This window comes from Trachemys scripta, chromosome 19 (genome assembly GCF_013100865.1).
Source record: "Trachemys scripta elegans isolate TJP31775 chromosome 19, CAS_Tse_1.0, whole genome shotgun sequence".
Lineage (NCBI taxonomy): Eukaryota > Metazoa > Chordata > Testudines > Emydidae > Trachemys > Trachemys scripta.
The window spans coordinates 1,390,117-1,406,777 of NC_048316.1; the positions used below are offsets into that span (position 1 = coordinate 1,390,117).

The following is a 16,661-nucleotide window of genomic DNA, read 5'->3' on the forward strand; positions in this document are numbered from 1 at the left end:
GTTAAAATGTTTATAGCTTGTATGATTAGTACCATAGTGCTTATAAAAGTAACTGAAACAATATGTGCTGACCTGTAGTTACATAGCTTTACTGTTATAGTTCAGTGAGAAACTGTCAGGGCCGCACAGGGGAGGGCGGGGGGTGGGAGGGGAATTTGCCCCAGATCCTGCAGGGACCCCCACAAGAATATAGTATTGCAACTTTTTTTTATAGAAGGGGCCCCCAAAATTGCTTTGCCACAGGCCCCCTGAATCCTCTGGGCGGCCCTGGAAACTGTATCTTGTAATTGAGATTGTCTTTGCAGCTTGTCCATTTTGTGAAGTAAAGTAAAATATTCAGTTTTGTAGACTACAGTGTTTTGCAAGTACAGATTGCAGGTGCTCTCTCTAAATGGAATAAGAAATTCCACCTCTTATTTCTTCTGTAACATTCCATTTGTTTTCAGTGCCCATTTAAATAACTCTTACTTACTGTAATGTTTATTTCTTCCTTTACTAAATTCTGACAGTAACAACCAGTCCTCAAAAGTGTCTTTAGATAGTGGGTTGGATTGGAATAAAGAGGCAAAGAAATTCATTGCATTCAAGCAAAACTTATATTTGAAACCAAGAAAGACTAGTAGAAGTGATAAATTCATGTGCTGTGCATTTATCCTGCTAACCTTTCTTCTTCCCCAGCGAAGTTTGTAGTGTAGGAAATTGAGACCATGTGTGTGGATAAACTGAAAACTACGCTCCAGACCTGTTTTCAAACAATCTTGAACATCCTCAACCTTTTAAAAAATATATATATATATAAGTCAGAACGGGTCTTTTCACCTGCCTTGATTTTCACGTGTGAGGCTCTGCTTGGTGCATGTGTGAGGACAAAGCAGTTCTCCAGAAGCAATCCCCTCACCGCAGAGGAAAGCTTGCCAAAGCCCTGTGGTTTCTACAGAGCCCTGTATAAGCTGAGTCTCCCTGCTGGGATGGAATCAGTTAGGGAGGCCCCTTCCCCCTGTTGATGGGAATATTCTAAACTGGAGCAGCTGTCCCTGACATGAGTGTGTTGGGGGAGGGGTGTACTAACCTGTGGGCTCTGCCCTTGAATGCCGCCTGGCCCCCGTGGGCCTCTACGAGTTAAGGGGGTGGATGACGAGGGGGTGGGGGCGGGAGCCACGTGTTGTTAGGGCTGGGTCTGGTCCTTATAAGGGCTGTGAGTTCCTGAGAAGCCCCGTGCTAACCCACTGTGTGTTCCCTCCTCCACAGGCATATTATGGAACCGAGCCCGGCAGGAGGAGGCGGAGGTCCAGGGGAACCAGCACATGCCGTGGCACTGCTGCGGGGTCTGAGTGCGCTGCGCTCTGAGCGAAGCCTGCTTGATGTGACAGTGGTGGCCGGGGGCTGTGAGTTTGGGGCGCACCGAGCTGTGCTAGCCGCAGCTTCTGGCTACTTCCGTGCCATGTTCGGTGGGTCACTGCGGGAGTCCCGGGCCGAGCGGGTGCGGCTACATGGGGTGGACCCTGAGTGCCTGGCGCTGCTGCTCGACTTTGCCTACACTGGTCGGGTGGGGCAGCTGGGCCCCGACATCGCAGAGCGGCTGCTGCGTGCCGCCGACCTACTGCAGTTCCCAGCCGTAAAGGAGGCATGCGGCGCTTGGCTGGCCCGGCAGCTGGAGCCGGCCAACGCGCTGGACATGCAGGACTTTGCGGAGGCCTTTGCTTGCCCAGCCCTTGCAGCTGCCGCACACCGCTTTGTGCTGCGCCATGTGGGTGAGCTGAGCACGCAGTTGGAGCGCCTGCCGCTGGCGCGGCTCATCTCCTACTTGCGGGACGATGAGCTGTGTGTGCCCAAGGAGGAAGCTGCTTTCCAGCTGGCACTGCGTTGGGTGCGTGCCGATCTAGCTGCCCGTGCCCCGCTGCTGCCGCAGCTCCTGGCCCATGTGCGCTTGCCCTTTGTGCGCCGTTTCTACCTGCTGGCACACGTGGAGGGCGAGCCCCTGGTGGCACGCTGCCAGCCCTGCTTGCGCCTCCTCCGGGAGGCCCGCGACTTCCAGGCTGCCCGCTATGACCGGCACGACCAGGGGCCATGTGCTCGCATGCGGCCACGACCCTCCACCGGCCTGGCAGAGATCCTTGTGCTCATTGGCGGCTGCGACCGTGATTGCGATGAGCTGGTCACCGTTGATTGTTACAACCCACGCACGGGGCACTGGCGCTACCTGGCCGAGTTTCCTGAGCACTTGGGCGGCGGCTACAGCATAGCAGCGCTGGGCAACGACATCTACGTGACAGGTAAGGACGGGGACACGTTGGATCTGATGCCCTGAGGAGTGTTATCTGGGGAAAGGGCCACAGCTGGGCATCATTCTGGAGGGAGCCCAGGTCTAGCAAGGGATGGGGGAACGACTTTAGGTTTAAAGATCAAGGGGTTTCGGCAAAGCTGTAGGAGAGGCCAGAACTGAGATCCCTGACTTTTCAGAGCACTAGTATTTTTATAAAAAGTTCCCTCTTTTCTTTGCCATTAGTCCCAGGATGGACTAAGTATGGCTTGTTTTAGGTTCGCGGAGTACCGATTCTTTGAAGTGAGATGTGCTTTCGTAATTAGGGTGTCTCTTGCAAAGACTCAGAAACCGTTCTGTTGCTATGCTAAATGCCAGGGGAAATGATTCCTTGGCTTCACTGAAAATGTTGAACGCGTGTGTTGCATACGTTATAAGCAGACATGCATTCCAACTGCCTGTTTCAAAGGGCCCTTGACATCTCCACGGTGCAGTAACACTTCGTTCTGTTGGGAGGCTTGCATACAAGTCTGTGTAAAGGTATTTGTCTACATTTTTATTGTGACAGACTTCAGGGCTCTGTAGTTGGTTCTAAGTACAGGCTAGAGCACTGTGTGGGTAAAACCGAAATGGTTTTGTTGTTCTGGTAGGGGTTATAAGCTGCTTCATGGGTCAGATTTGTTCTGAGTTGCTAATAGGCTTGGAACTCAGAGGTGAACAGGAAAATAAGTATGTATGCAATTTTATATATTACTTACTTGACTGTGTGGAGAAGCAACCTCCTGAACACTTTATTTTTAATGTGTGGGGTCCATCGTCCAGGAGACTCTTTCACTTTGCAGTTACATTAATGTTTAAATTTGTAATGAAAATATTTAGGTTTCCTACAGTGGTTCTTGGTTTTTCACAGATGGACATGTCTGAAGTTCTGTTCAGATGTTTGGCATAAATACAAGATTTAATTTTGCAACAGGGATTCCTTTTCCGTAGTTATTCTCGTTTTGGGATGGATTTAGTAGCTGATCTCAGACAGGCAGCTGAATCATAATGACTAATACTAGTGAGTATGTAGAAGAGCATTTCAGGACCCATGTTGGTGTAACTTCACAACTGTCTGCTCAAGACAACAGGGTAGGAGTCTGATTTCAGATGGTTTTGAAATTCCTGCTGTGATGAGAACACTGAAGAAAAGCAGAATTTAGAGAAGGGTGCAACATGAAGTACACCATGTACGCTTGTCACAGGGTCAGCAGGCGATGTTCTGGAACTACTCCATATGAAGCCAGTCAGGACTCTGGGGGAGCCTCATCTCTCTGAGCTGCTGTCTCCAGGGCAAGAAGCTTACACAGCTTCGACCTTCCTGGATCCGACCTTGGAGCATTCAGCATCCTCTTCCACACTGTGCACTTCCCGCAGTGAGCCCGCCTGGGCGGGGCTCCTGGGGAAGCCAGAGGGCCCCGCATCCCAACTCCGCAGTCAGACGTGACTCTCAGCCAGCCGGTAAAACAGAAGGTTTATTAGTCTACAGGAACACAGCATAGAACAGAACTTGTTAGCACAGAAATCAGTGACTTTCAGCCAAGTCCATCTTGAGGAGTCCTGGGACAGAAGCCCTGGACTCCCCCTCCTCCAGTCCCCCCAAGCAGACTGCCAGCTTCCAGCGACAGGCCCTCAGACACCCCCATTGCTCCTCCTCCTTGTCTTTGTCTCCCCTCCGGGACAAAGAGTCACCTGGTCTCACCTGGTATCCCCCTCCTGGGTTTCAGGTTACAAAGGGCACCGGTCATAGCATGTATTCGGGCAGTTGGAGCAGCCTGACCTGCCTCAGAGGTCTCAGCCAAAGTCACACACTCCTATTCCCACCACCGAGGTATTGGTGCAGCACACAGGGAAACTGAGGCACACACAGTATTCATGCAAAACAGTAAAACTCACATAGGCTCAACAGTAAGACTCACATACAACATAACAAGGGAAAATCCCCACCTCGTCACAACGCTTAAAGTAGAAACATACCAGAAAGTCTTCTGATACTCTAGACTTTAAATGACATTGCGAGTCATTGACCTTGGCATAGCAGTGTGTTTATGGTATTGAAGGGCAAAAGTTGTGTTTCTTTCTCTAGTGTACTCTCTGACTCTTGTCAGTTTGTCACAGGTGCCACTGTAACTATACCAGTATAAAGCAGCAACCTCCCACCTCACCCTCACCCCCAGTGTGGGTGCAGTTATACCAGTGTAAAGGGACCCAAACAGAAAGAAGCTATACTGTATGATGCACCTTTTTACCAGTATAACCATGTCATCAAAATTCACACCTCGAACAGACATAGTTATACCGATAAAGGTTGTATGTAAACCATGCCTAAGTGAACAGAAAGCTCAATCTCTAACTTAACAAAAGGGATGTTTATGATTTAAGTAATGTCATAAGCATGATGATGTGCTAAAACGGAATAATTTTGTATTAACACTGCTGCATCCAAAGAAAGTCACGTATGGTAGTATTCAAAAACAATGTAAGGTTGATTGACCTGGAATTCTGAATGCCAAACATTTTGTTTCACACCTTGTTGTGATTGCTGACTTCTTCCAAGAGTCTTGTACTTGCACACAGGATCTGTTGTCATTGAAGATGCACGGATAACTGTTTTGTATTTCACATTACAGTTGTAGCTCGGAGGAAAAGAGATGTAAAGGGAAAGCTTAGAAGCAGATTTTTGTATGAGGCAGTAGTGAAGTGGGGTCAGGTGTCTCAGGTTGTTCTTTAGTTTATGGAGCTTGCATGTTAGGTTTGCTCCATGGATATAGTTGTCAACTATTGTAGGCGTGTGAGTTGGACTCTTATCAGTACCTTTGCTGGCTAATCATTGTTGAAAGTTGCTCTGTATTGGGTCACCAGCTCCAAGCCCTCCTCAGGGGTGTGGTGGGGGTTGTAAATGGGAAGGGGAGAAAAGGATCAGGAAGTTAGACAAACGTGAGATACATGTTTTGAGTTGATAATGCATCAGATTTTGTCTGGGCACCACATGAGTGAATCTCCTCTGAGATACTGGGAGTAAATGGGAGACAAATTTACAGGCTCGTTTGGAAATTTCCAAATAAATTTGAGGTTGAGTGGTACCATTAGCCTTGAAATTGTTGTGAAACAAACTGCCATTTTCCTCCTGTCCCTGAATATTTTAATAACAAGTAGGCTGGGGAAGTAGCAAAATTTGTTATAGTATTGGAAAGTAGTAACATTTTTGAATACCTAATAAAGGGCTGAGTTATTACATAAAACCCCTCCTCTGTCTTCCTCTCCACCCCCCACATCCAATGGGATATATTGCGAATTATTTACTTATGAAATGTGCTCTCTTCTGTAGGAGGATCAGATGGGTCAAGGCTCTATGACTGTGTCTGGCGATACAATTCTAGCGTGAATGAGTGGACAGAAGTGTCTCCAATGTTAAAAGCGAGAGAATACCACAGCTCTACAGTCTTGGATGGACTGTTGTACATCATAGCCTCAGACAGCACAGAACGTTACGACCACTCCATAGACGCCTGGGAGGCTTTGCAGCCTATGTTGTACCCAATGGACAACTGTTCCACCACATCTTGTCGGGGCAAACTCTTTGCTATTGGCTCTCTAGCAGGCAAAGAATCCATGGTTATACAATGTTATGACCCTGAAACTGACCTCTGGTCCCTAGTGAACTGTGGACAGCTGCCTCCGTGGTCTTTTGCACCAAAAACTGTGACTCTTAATGGACTTATATACTTTATAAGGTAAGTAATACTGTATTCTCCACCCCACCTCGCCCCACGGTAGACTGATTTTTTGAGAAATAGTGCAGAAGGATTGGATTTAAATCCACAATTTGGGAAATAGAGGCAATTTTACAATCTGGACTGAGGAGAAATCTACTTTAAAGTAGAATCCTTGAGCTCTGTTGGCTTTTAATTCAGTTCTACTATTACTTTAAATACACACATAGAAACACAGATAGCACATGTGAAATGAGATAAGAGAACATGAGATGAAATGGTTTGTTGTTGTTTTTAAACCATTGTGAGTTGAGTTCTAATGGTTCAAATACTTATCCACTTAAAAAATAAACTGAAAGGCATTTCATCATTGAAACCCTTCATCTAGTGTACTGTCTTCATTTGTGAGCAAATGTACATTAAAAATAGTCCCTAGAAATTTTGTTTTATTACCTTTGGGTTTGCTTAAAGGAATAAGTTGTATCCATGATCTTTATTTGCTGCATTTTGATTTGTTCTTGCTCAGTCCAGCATCTTGGCTTCCAGCAGCTCTTTGAAGTTATTCCTCTCCCTCTTTCAATATTCAACTAATATTGAAAAGGTTCTTTCATCAAAATATCCATCCTGTACGCTTGCAGAGCCAACTTTACTTGCTGTTTTCAGCAGACTGGTAGTTCAAGGTTTAGAATTTCTAATGGTTGAGTAGTTGGCCCATACACACCTTTGTCAGGTTGCTGCAGCAGTAGGAAGTCATTGGTGGTTCATTGGAAAAGCAGCTGAGAAAATTACCTGACACAGCAAAGGAAAAATTCTTCCTCTTCTTCACTCCTCCTCACCTCCTCCCCCCCACCCCCCCAAAAAATGCTGCAAAAGAGATATTTTTCTGATAGTTTATAAGGACAATCTCAAAGCAATAGGTTCATATACATGGGACCAAAGGGTAACTTATTAACCAAAGTTGCTAACTTTCAGTTTAGGTGGATTTTTTTCTTTATTAAGTGAGAATAAAACTCTCCCTCTTCTTTACAACCAACCCTAGTTACAGTTATAAATATGGCATCACAGCAAAACTAGCCTCTTGGGTTACTTCTATATTAGAAACAACCTTGAGATGGGAATGTCTTGTTCTTATTCAGACAAGCATGTGGAATCATTCTTGCTCCTGTTTTCCCTCCCAGCACGCAAGCAGTGTGTTTTCACTTTCATTCTTGGAAGTATTTGCCTCATGCAGCACTGTTAATTATAATAAACATTGTAAACTGTGATAACTCTTCTCTGTAGAAGTGGCTTGACAGCAACTTTAGGATTTTTAAAGCAGTATCACTAAAAGAGTTGTCTTGGCTCTTCACTTGAATACATGAAACTCCTATTAATGCTCTATTTGAGGTATACAACAGGTGGAAGGAGAGATCCCAGTGTATTTAAGTTGTTTATTATCTTCGGGTCCGTAGAACTGAATTAAACAAGTGTGATTTATAAATGCCTGACTTCCATGGACCATCTTTCCTCTACATAGACACCCCTGCTCTGAGATTGCTTCCCAAAGTAGCTCAAACTAAGGAAACTGGTTATAAAGCATGTACCTTGTGCATTGGTTTTTTAAACCATGGTGAATAAAAACTGATATTTAAAATATTTAAAAATCAGATTTTTTTTTACATTTTAAATCTGAGGTTGTTTGTGGTGGTGTTGTTGTTGTTTAAATACAGGTTTATTTTTAAAAAATAAACTTATATAAAATTAAAATTGAAGTTGACAACCTATGTTAAGGCCTAAACTTACAATAATTTATATTAAAACTATATTAAGTTAAAATAATAATAAGTAGCACATGTTTGCTGCTGAAGTTTTACAGAAAATTAAACCATTAAACTGGTGGAAGTCACTGGCTAAGCACCTATAACCAGAGTTTGTTGAAGTGCATAATCAGCTTTTGACAGTAGTAGGATCTTCTGCAGATGCACAAAGAATATTTTTTCGTTTCGGTATATTCAGATAGTTCAGTTCTATGACTAGTTCAGACAAAGTTAAGATACAAATTGTACATTGGAAAAAGGAGAAAAGCTTTTCTTCTTCCAGTCTATACTGGGTGTGAGAGGTTGAGATCAACTAATTCCAAAATCTTGAAGGACAATGAGAATCAGAAACCATCAGTTCAATTCACTAACTACAGATAATACTTTGTTTTAACAGATCAGTAAATGCAGAACATGTTTTGATGTACTTTTTTTTTCTTATGTATCTGCATATTTAAGGTAATTTTACTTAATTAATAAAAAAATTAAAGTGCTGATTTTTGTGCACTTAATTGAATCAGAATTTTCAAATTGAGCTTGACACTAAATCACAACTAAAAATTATCTAACATAATAAAAAAAGTAAAATTTAAGAGTCTGAATAAATGCAAGTTAAGCTTTATATTTGCTTAAATAAAGTGTATCAATATAGTGTATCCTCTTGGTTAACAAAAAAGATGCACCAAATTTAGTGTAAAGGTTATATTCAGTTGCAAATAAATATGTTTTAATGGTTACCAACCAGTGAGAATCAACTTTCTTTAAGAAAATAACTATAGTACAAATGCAAAACAAGATTAAAATCCTTGATTTAAATCAAGGTTTCCTGCTTGGTGATTAAAATCAAGTATTTAAATTACATTGATTTAAATAAATCCACCCTGTTTTTAACTAATAATAACTATAGTTCAAAAACCTGGATTTTGCTGTATACTAAGCAGACCCTTTTACAAGCATGATAGCTTCTAAACAAATGGTCATCAGGAGAGGTGGTGCTCTGGGATGTCTGCAAAGACTCTTATTTATTTCACCTTCCTCTTTTTTCGACAAACTCTGTTGCTATTGCTTTGATTGGAATAAGCAGATGATCTTGTTTTCTCTGTCATCACTAGAGTGCTTTTCGTAGATTGCAAAGAACATAGTAGTTCTTGGAAAATCAGTAACAATGTCTGAAAAATATAATACTCAGTTCTAATTGTCTTGGACTCACTTTTCTTCTCTCATTCAAATTTTTAACTTTAATAAAAAGACTTTATAACCAGAGATTAAATTATCCAATAAAAGAAGTCTATACCAATTGAAATGGATTCTAATACAGTACATAGTTTTTACTTTAAATTCAATTAACTTAGTTCTTGAGACTGATTCAGTTAAAATGGAAGCTCAAATTAATTAGTGGTTGAACTAAGTAGAAGATTCTGTATTCTTAGGTAGTCTTCCAACTTCATTCTTGATAGGACTTTCTTGGATTTACTTTAAGTACTCCTGTGACTGCCCTGACCTTGTAATCTCCATATTCGTATGCCAGCAAATTGCATTTCTGTGTCACAATAATCCCTCACCTGTTGCTGTCACACTCCTGTCTCATGAGTGGAATGGGTAAAAGAAGCCTTGTGGGATTATAGTGCTGCTGTCAGTTCTTCCATTACAGACCTCTCTCCAGCCTTTATTCACACACCCCCACACCCCGGTCTAAACTTGGCACTGGCTGAAGTCTCAGTCCAACCCTTTCAGGGTTAATTTTAGGTGGGGAGAGGTTTAAGTCACCCCAGAATATCAGTTATTTTTCTAACTGATGTTCTTGTGCACTCATATCACCAAAACCAGATTATTTTATCCGGTACAAATTTGCAGGAAGTTTATCTGTTGTGGGACCCAAACGTGCACATTTTGAAATAAATAGATTTAAATAACATGTTTAGGATTGGCCTGCAATTATCAGCATAGCACAGTGGTGCTTCTAGGTACTATTTGTAATACAAATAATTTTGCATTCTGTCTTGGGCAGGCAGCACGGCTAAATAACCACGGGGCAGTTCATAGAATCATGGAATCATAGATTAGGGTTGGAAGGGACCTCAGGAGGTCATCTAGTCCAAACCCCTGCTCAAAGCAGGACCAATCCCCAGCTAAATCATCCCAGCCAGGGCTTTGTCAAGCGGGCCTTAAAAACCTCTGAGGAAGGAGATTCCACCACCTCCCTAGGTAACCCATTCCAGTGCTTCACCACCCTCCTAGTGAAAAAGTTTTTCCTAATATCCAACCTAAACCTCCCCCACTGCAACTTGAGACCATTGCTCCTTGTTCTGTCATCTGCCACCACTGAGAACATCCAAGCTTCATCCTCTTTGGAACCCCCCTTCAAGTAGTTGAAAGCAGCTATCAAATCCCCCCCCTCATTCTTCTCTTCTGCAGACTAAATAACCCCAGTTCCCTCAGCCTTTCCTCATAGGTCATGTGCTCCAGCCCCCTAATCATTTTTGTTGCCCTTCGCTGGACTCTTTCCAATTTTTCCACATCCTTCTTGTAGTGTGGGGCCCAAAACTGGACACAATACTCCAGATGAGGCCTCACCAATGCCGAATAGAGGAGAATGATCACGTCCCTCGATCTGCTGGCAATGGTCCTACTTATACAGCCCAAAATGCCATTAGCGTTCTTGGCAACAAGGGCACACTGTTGACTCATATCCAGCTTCTTGCCCACTGTAACCCCTAGGTCCTTTTCTGCAAAACTAGCCACTCGGTCCCTAGACTGTAGCAGTGCATGGGATTCTTCTGTCCTAAGTGCAGGACTCTACACTTGTCCTTGTTGAACCTCATCAGATTTCTTTTGGCCCAATCCTCTAATTTGTCTAGGTCCCTCTGTATCCTATCCCTACCCTTTGGATTATAAACTTCTTGGGGCAGGGGAGTGACTTAATTAATCTACCACTCCTCCCAGTTTAGTGTCATCTGCATCTCCCATCATTCAGATCATTAATAAAGATGTTGAACAAAACCGGCCCCAGGACCGACCCCTGGGGCACTTCGCTTGATACCGGCTGCCAACTAGACATGGAGCCATTGATCACTAACCATTGAGCCCAACAATCTAGCCAGCTTTCTATTCACCTTATAGTCCATTCATCCAGCCCATACTTGGTTGTAGGCATGGGAAGGCAGAAACACTGCCTGGGTGTTCTGGGCTCATTCAGCCTCCAGTGTATGGTTCACTGCACCCAACTAACTGGGTAATCTTTTCAAAATCAGAATTTATTTTTTTAAGTGCAGTTTTGACTTTGGAGAAGCAAAGAAGTGCTATTCACGTTCTTTGGACACAAGCACCAATTCACAAGTAGTGAGGAGACTTCCTATGCGTAATGATGCAGCCCACTCGTAGTCCATAGCTCTTCAGCACCCGGGGCTATGCAGATCCATTGATTTCTGGGCTGGCCATTCATGCTGCATTATAGGAGCCACATATAGCAGTTTGGAGTGTGCACCATATCTCATGTCTTAGTGCAAGTGCAATTTGATCAATGTGCACATGAGTTTGTGAATGTAACCAGGTGGAAGCAAAAGTGCTAATGTAGCACTTCCGGCACTTGCTTGGACTACTTTCACCCGTGCTTGATGAAATGGGGGGAGCCTTTACAGCTTTCTGAATAGTGGTTTCCTTTTTTCTTTTATAGAGATGACTCCGCTGAAGTGGATGTTTACAATCCAATGAAGAATGAATGGGACAAAATCCCTCCTATGCTTCAGGTAGGATGTTGACAATGAGTTCATTTTAAAAACTGCTGGAAACAATTCCTTTGGATTATAAGCTTCTTGGGGCAGGGGAGTGACTTAATTATTTAAGCACTGATACAACACAAAATAAACTCAGTGAATGCTAACAGTATGTTCAGCCATGTACAGCAAAAGGTAGTCCTTGTTTCAGAGCACTTGTAGTTTAGGTGACCAATAGAGAACAATGAAGGCTTGTCTACACTGTGCATTAGTCCACTCTAGAAGGGTATAAATTCCAGTGCACACTAGGGTGTCACGCACTAGCTGGCCTGCACTAAAAGTTCTCTAGTGTGCATTAATGTAGTATACAATACTACGTTAATGCACCAGGGAACTTTTAGTGTATGCTAGCAGGATCCAAGTGGGCCAGTTAGTGTGTGACACTCTATTGTGCACTAGAATTTACACCTCTCTAGTGTGGACTAATGCACAATGTAGACAAGCTGTAAACGCCCAAACCATCATGTGGTGCAGCTGCATAGGTTAGCAGAGATCTTTGTTTGAATCTTGTTGTTTTGTGGTTCTTGAATTATAGCTCCTTTAGTTGGAGTTAATGCTGCTGACCTTTTGGCTGGGACTTGTCAGTTCTGTTACAGTTGTGTTGGCATGGTGGTATGGTGTCACCTGCTGGGACCTGTGAGCACCATACCTGTTCCAGAGCAGCAATTGCCAGCAATAGCAGAGGACCCACAAATTTGGGACTAGCTGCTAGGCTAGAGATCAGTTTACCTACCTAAAGGGACATAATCCTATAAATGTAGGATTGGAAGGGCCCTCGATAAGTCATCTAGTCCAGTGCCCTGCACAGAGGCAGAACTAAGTATTATCTAGACCATCCCTGACAGGAGTTTGTATAACTTGTTCTTAAAAACCACCAGCGATGGAGATTCCACAACCTCCCTAGGTAATCTGTTCCAGTGCTTAACTACCCTGATAGGAAAAACTTCATAACTAATGTCCAACCTAAACCTGCTTTACTGCAATTTAAGCCCATTACTTCATGTCCTGTCCTCATTGGTTAAGGAGAACAATTCCCTAGGTTGTCCTTGTTCCCCTTTTTATAGATAGGCACTATGTTTGCATTTTTGCAGTCCTCTAGGATCTCTTCCATCCTCCATGAGTTCTCAAAGATAATTGCTAATGGCTCCAAGATCTCTTAAATATTATAGGATGTATTTCATCAAGCCCTGCTGACTTCAAGACATATAACTTGTCTAAGTAATTCTTCACTTGTTCTTTCCCTATTTTAGCCTCCGATCCTACCCCATTTACACTGATATTCACTATGTTGGTTGTCCAGTCACTGATAACTTTTTTGGTAAAAACTGAAACAAAAAAGGCATTTAAAACTGCAGTCATTACTGTGTTTTCTGTTATTGTCTTTCCCTCCTCATTGAGTAATGGGCCTACCCTGTTCTTCCTCTTGCTTCTAATGTATTTTTAAATGGTTTTCTTGTTACACTTTAAGTCCCTAGCTAGTTTTATCTTGTTTTGTGCCTTGGCTTTTCTGGTTTTGTCCCTACATGCTTCTGTTGTTTTTTTGTACAGTCATCCTTCGTAATTCGACCTATATTCCACTTTTTGTATGACTCTTTTTTGAGTTTCAGGTCTTTGAAGATCTCCTTGTTAAGCCAGGATGGTCGTCTCTAATAACATGTTTTTAATTGTAGGTTCATGTTGGAGGGAGCTTGGCTGTGCTTGGTGGGAAGCTCTATGTCTCTGGTGGCTACGATAACACATTTGAACTTTCAGACGTGCTGGAAGCTTATGATCCAGAAACTCGAACATGGAGCATAGTGGGACGGCTGCCTGAACCCACCTTCTGGCATGGAAGTGTCAGCATATTCCGACAATTTATGCCACAAACTACACAAGACGATGACAGTATCACTCTGGATAATGCCATTAACCTAAACAGGCAGCGCCAGAATCTTCATAATCAGAATCTTAATGAGTTACGTTAACAGTAGAAAAACTTCTCTCTGGCTTGAAGTGAATTCATTACAAATAACCAGTGTCACTTTGGGGGAGGGCAGGAGGCAAACTGGTGCTTGGAGACTCTGAAATGGATTGATCAGTAATTGCAAGTAGGGAGGTAGTAACCCTGAAAGATTAAAATATTGTTGTAGGAAGCATAGTTGGCAGAAAGTTGGAGGCCTCTTTGGGTGCATTGTCCCTCAGCACTTTTCTGTGGATGGAGAAGGTGCAGCATTAGCCACAGAAAAGCTCTGATAAGAGAACTCTGGAAAAAAACAGGTATTTTTAAAAAATCACTTGTTACTCAAGCACCAATATTGCTCTTCCAGGCAGCCCTGTGTAGCTTTTGATCAGACAGCCTTCACTAGTACCCTGCAGTCAGCAGCTTTCCACATCATAACACTTCATATTTGCCACCAAATTCCATTCTTTGTGGCGGTATTTTATGGAAACACAGAAGATAGGGAGGACTAAAGTTCGCTAATACCAGAGGCTCTCTGAAAGGGGAGAGATTGATTTGGTAAGATATGCCTGCAGATCTAATGCTCTTCTCAGTGCTCCAGAGGAAGATAGACCTCTTGCCAATATGATCTGAGGGAAAATTCCACCCACAAAGTTTGGGTTCATTATAGATGTGCAGATATGAGGATATAAATATCTAGCCCTAAATATGCTGAGCCACCATAAACTTTAGTCACTCTTCATGCTTTTATGAAGAACCTATTAAACTGCATTTGCATAAAAAGCTCAGTGCAAGGATATTAAGGTTGAGAGTCATGAAGTTTGAAATTTCCCTCCACCGCAACCTTAAAAATGTGATAAATTAATTGTTAAAAACTGCTACAGCACTGTAAGTTTTTATACAGAATTTTCATTACCGCCAAGCAGCTTGTGCTTTTATTGGTCCTTACTAGGAAAATGTTTCTTTAGAAACTTATCATTTTAAAAATGATTCACATACTTAGATTGAGTGAAATGTCAAATGCATTTGTTTCTTTTTTTAAGCAAATATCCATCTGAGAAGAAGAGTGGGGGGAGACTTTAGGGGCTGGGGGCTCATGTAAAAGATCTCTTGGACAAGAACATGCTCCTCCATTGACATTCAAATGTGAATAACCTTTTTGTTTCTATCAAACTTTAGCCTGCCGTTGAACTTGGCAGAGAAATCTCTGCAGTATGGTCTTGTCTAGTGAGGTTATTTGCTATTTATTATTGATGTTCCATAAGCTCTAAAGACTTTAACTTGACTCTTTTTATATAAAGGATGGCAAAATTTGTGCTAGATTAAGCAGATAGGTCCTGGATAGTAGATGGGGACACTATAAAATGCAGAAGGGGTAGTCTCACTATTTAGACATTAAGGAAGTAGATCAGAATGGTATTTTTAGGGGAGAACTTATTTAAAGGGAGGAAATAAAGAAGAGCTTCCTTGGGAACTGTCCCATGGATTTGAGCAAAGTAATTGATTACAGTATTTGGTATATAGAAAAATAATTTTATGCTGCTTCAAACATTCATGATAAAGAATGGTGGCTAAGCTAAGGTAAATTTACGGTTTATAAATGGATCAATTTGCTGAGTGATAGAACTTTCTAACATGTTAATACTACACGTGAGAATTGACATTCATCAAAATAATTTAAAGCAGCTGTTGGAATTTTTGAGCAGTTGGTAAATGCTAATCAGGGCCTTTAGTTAGTGCATAGAGACTGAATTTTGTTTAGATCGCTATTGCTTTTGTAATCAGTAAGTTTTGCTTTCAGACTTAAGTGATCTGGCAGGCTTAATTTTATTTCCTGTATTTAAACTAAGCAAGCACATTTCAATGGAAGAGGAAATTTCCTGCTAATTCCTTGATTGTCTGACTGTTCCTACAAAGCTCTTAAATTTCAAAATGCAGCATGGTCTAGTTGAAAGCAAGCATTAATGTCCTTTAGGAAAGAATGATGAAGTGAAATAGTGGGTGAGATGGTAGCTGTGCATTTTCTCAGTGGGAAAACTGTATGAATTTAAACTTCACCTACATGTGACAAACCCAGATATTCAATCACACAAATCTTTAGGCTTCTTCATTTGGAAGATGCTGTAGGATATCTTAACTCACTGAAATGTCCTAAGTTCCCAAGGGATAAAGCATTTTCTACAGCTCTTGAGTCTGTTCTCTCGAACATTTTCTCTCTATTGCAAACTTTCAGCAGAGATTCTTCCCATTATCCTGAACTTGGACCACTCAAACCTTGATAGGTTATTGACAGTGCCTTATCAGAATGTAGCTTGAGACAGGGATATAGAGCAACTAGATTGTGTTGACAGACTTCAGTCTACCAAGACTTCACAGTGGGTGGAACAAAGTTACTGTATAAATCAACTTGATAGAGTTGGCAAACTTCAACTTCTGTTTTGTTTTGGAAACTTCTGCACACGTTGCAGGGGAGTCCTGGAGATCATGCTCCAAAAGCTCTTGCTAGAGCTTCGTGTCATGAACATCAGTCTGCTGGCAAAGGATGACTAGACAAGATGGTGGGACTCCTACTTCCGTATTAGGCAAAGAAGCTTAGACTGATATGTCAGACTTTGACCCTTGGTAGTGCTACCAGCTGGAAAGAACGAAAAACTCACTGAGTTTCCTACTTGGAAGTTGGGAATACCAATCAGTGGACCATTTGGTTATCTCAGTCAGGCTTTTAGTATTACAAATTTTATAGTAGCCAGTAGGAAACCTACATCTTCCACTGAGCTTGTGCAGTTATTGTAATGGGAATGGTAAACACAACCATGTGGTGCTCAGTAGGGTGTCAGTAGTTTAAGACATGTATTCAAGTCCATCTTAAGATGTGGAGCACTGCTGCCTACATGTTGTGATTTAGTATAACTTAATTTGCATAGTAGAATGGTCAAGTATTTATGCTGAACTATTAAAGTATATTTATGTAGAACATTCTCCTCCCGTAGTGCTCTCTGCTGGACCTATGTCATCTTGACGTTCCAAAACCAGCTGAGTAACTTTAGGTTTGTATTTATAACTTTTTGTAGATTTTCATTGTGTCCAAACCTTTAAATACTGTTTAAATACCATCCTTTGAAGCAAAGGCATTCTACATTT

General features: G+C 42.2%; 1 protein-coding gene across 1 annotated transcript; it reads left to right on the top strand.

Moving 5' to 3' along the window:
* The first annotated feature begins 1,221 nt into the window (after nucleotides 1–1,221).
* KLHL21 (kelch like family member 21) lies at nucleotides 1,222–16,661 on the top strand. The gene is made up of 4 exons (XM_034753277.1): nucleotides 1,222–2,273; nucleotides 5,628–6,033; nucleotides 11,482–11,554; nucleotides 13,252–16,661. The coding sequence occupies exons 1-4, from the start codon at nucleotides 1,256–1,258 to the stop codon at nucleotides 13,543–13,545; spliced, it is 1,791 nt and encodes a 596-aa protein (XP_034609168.1). The 5' UTR covers nucleotides 1,222–1,255; the 3' UTR covers nucleotides 13,546–16,661.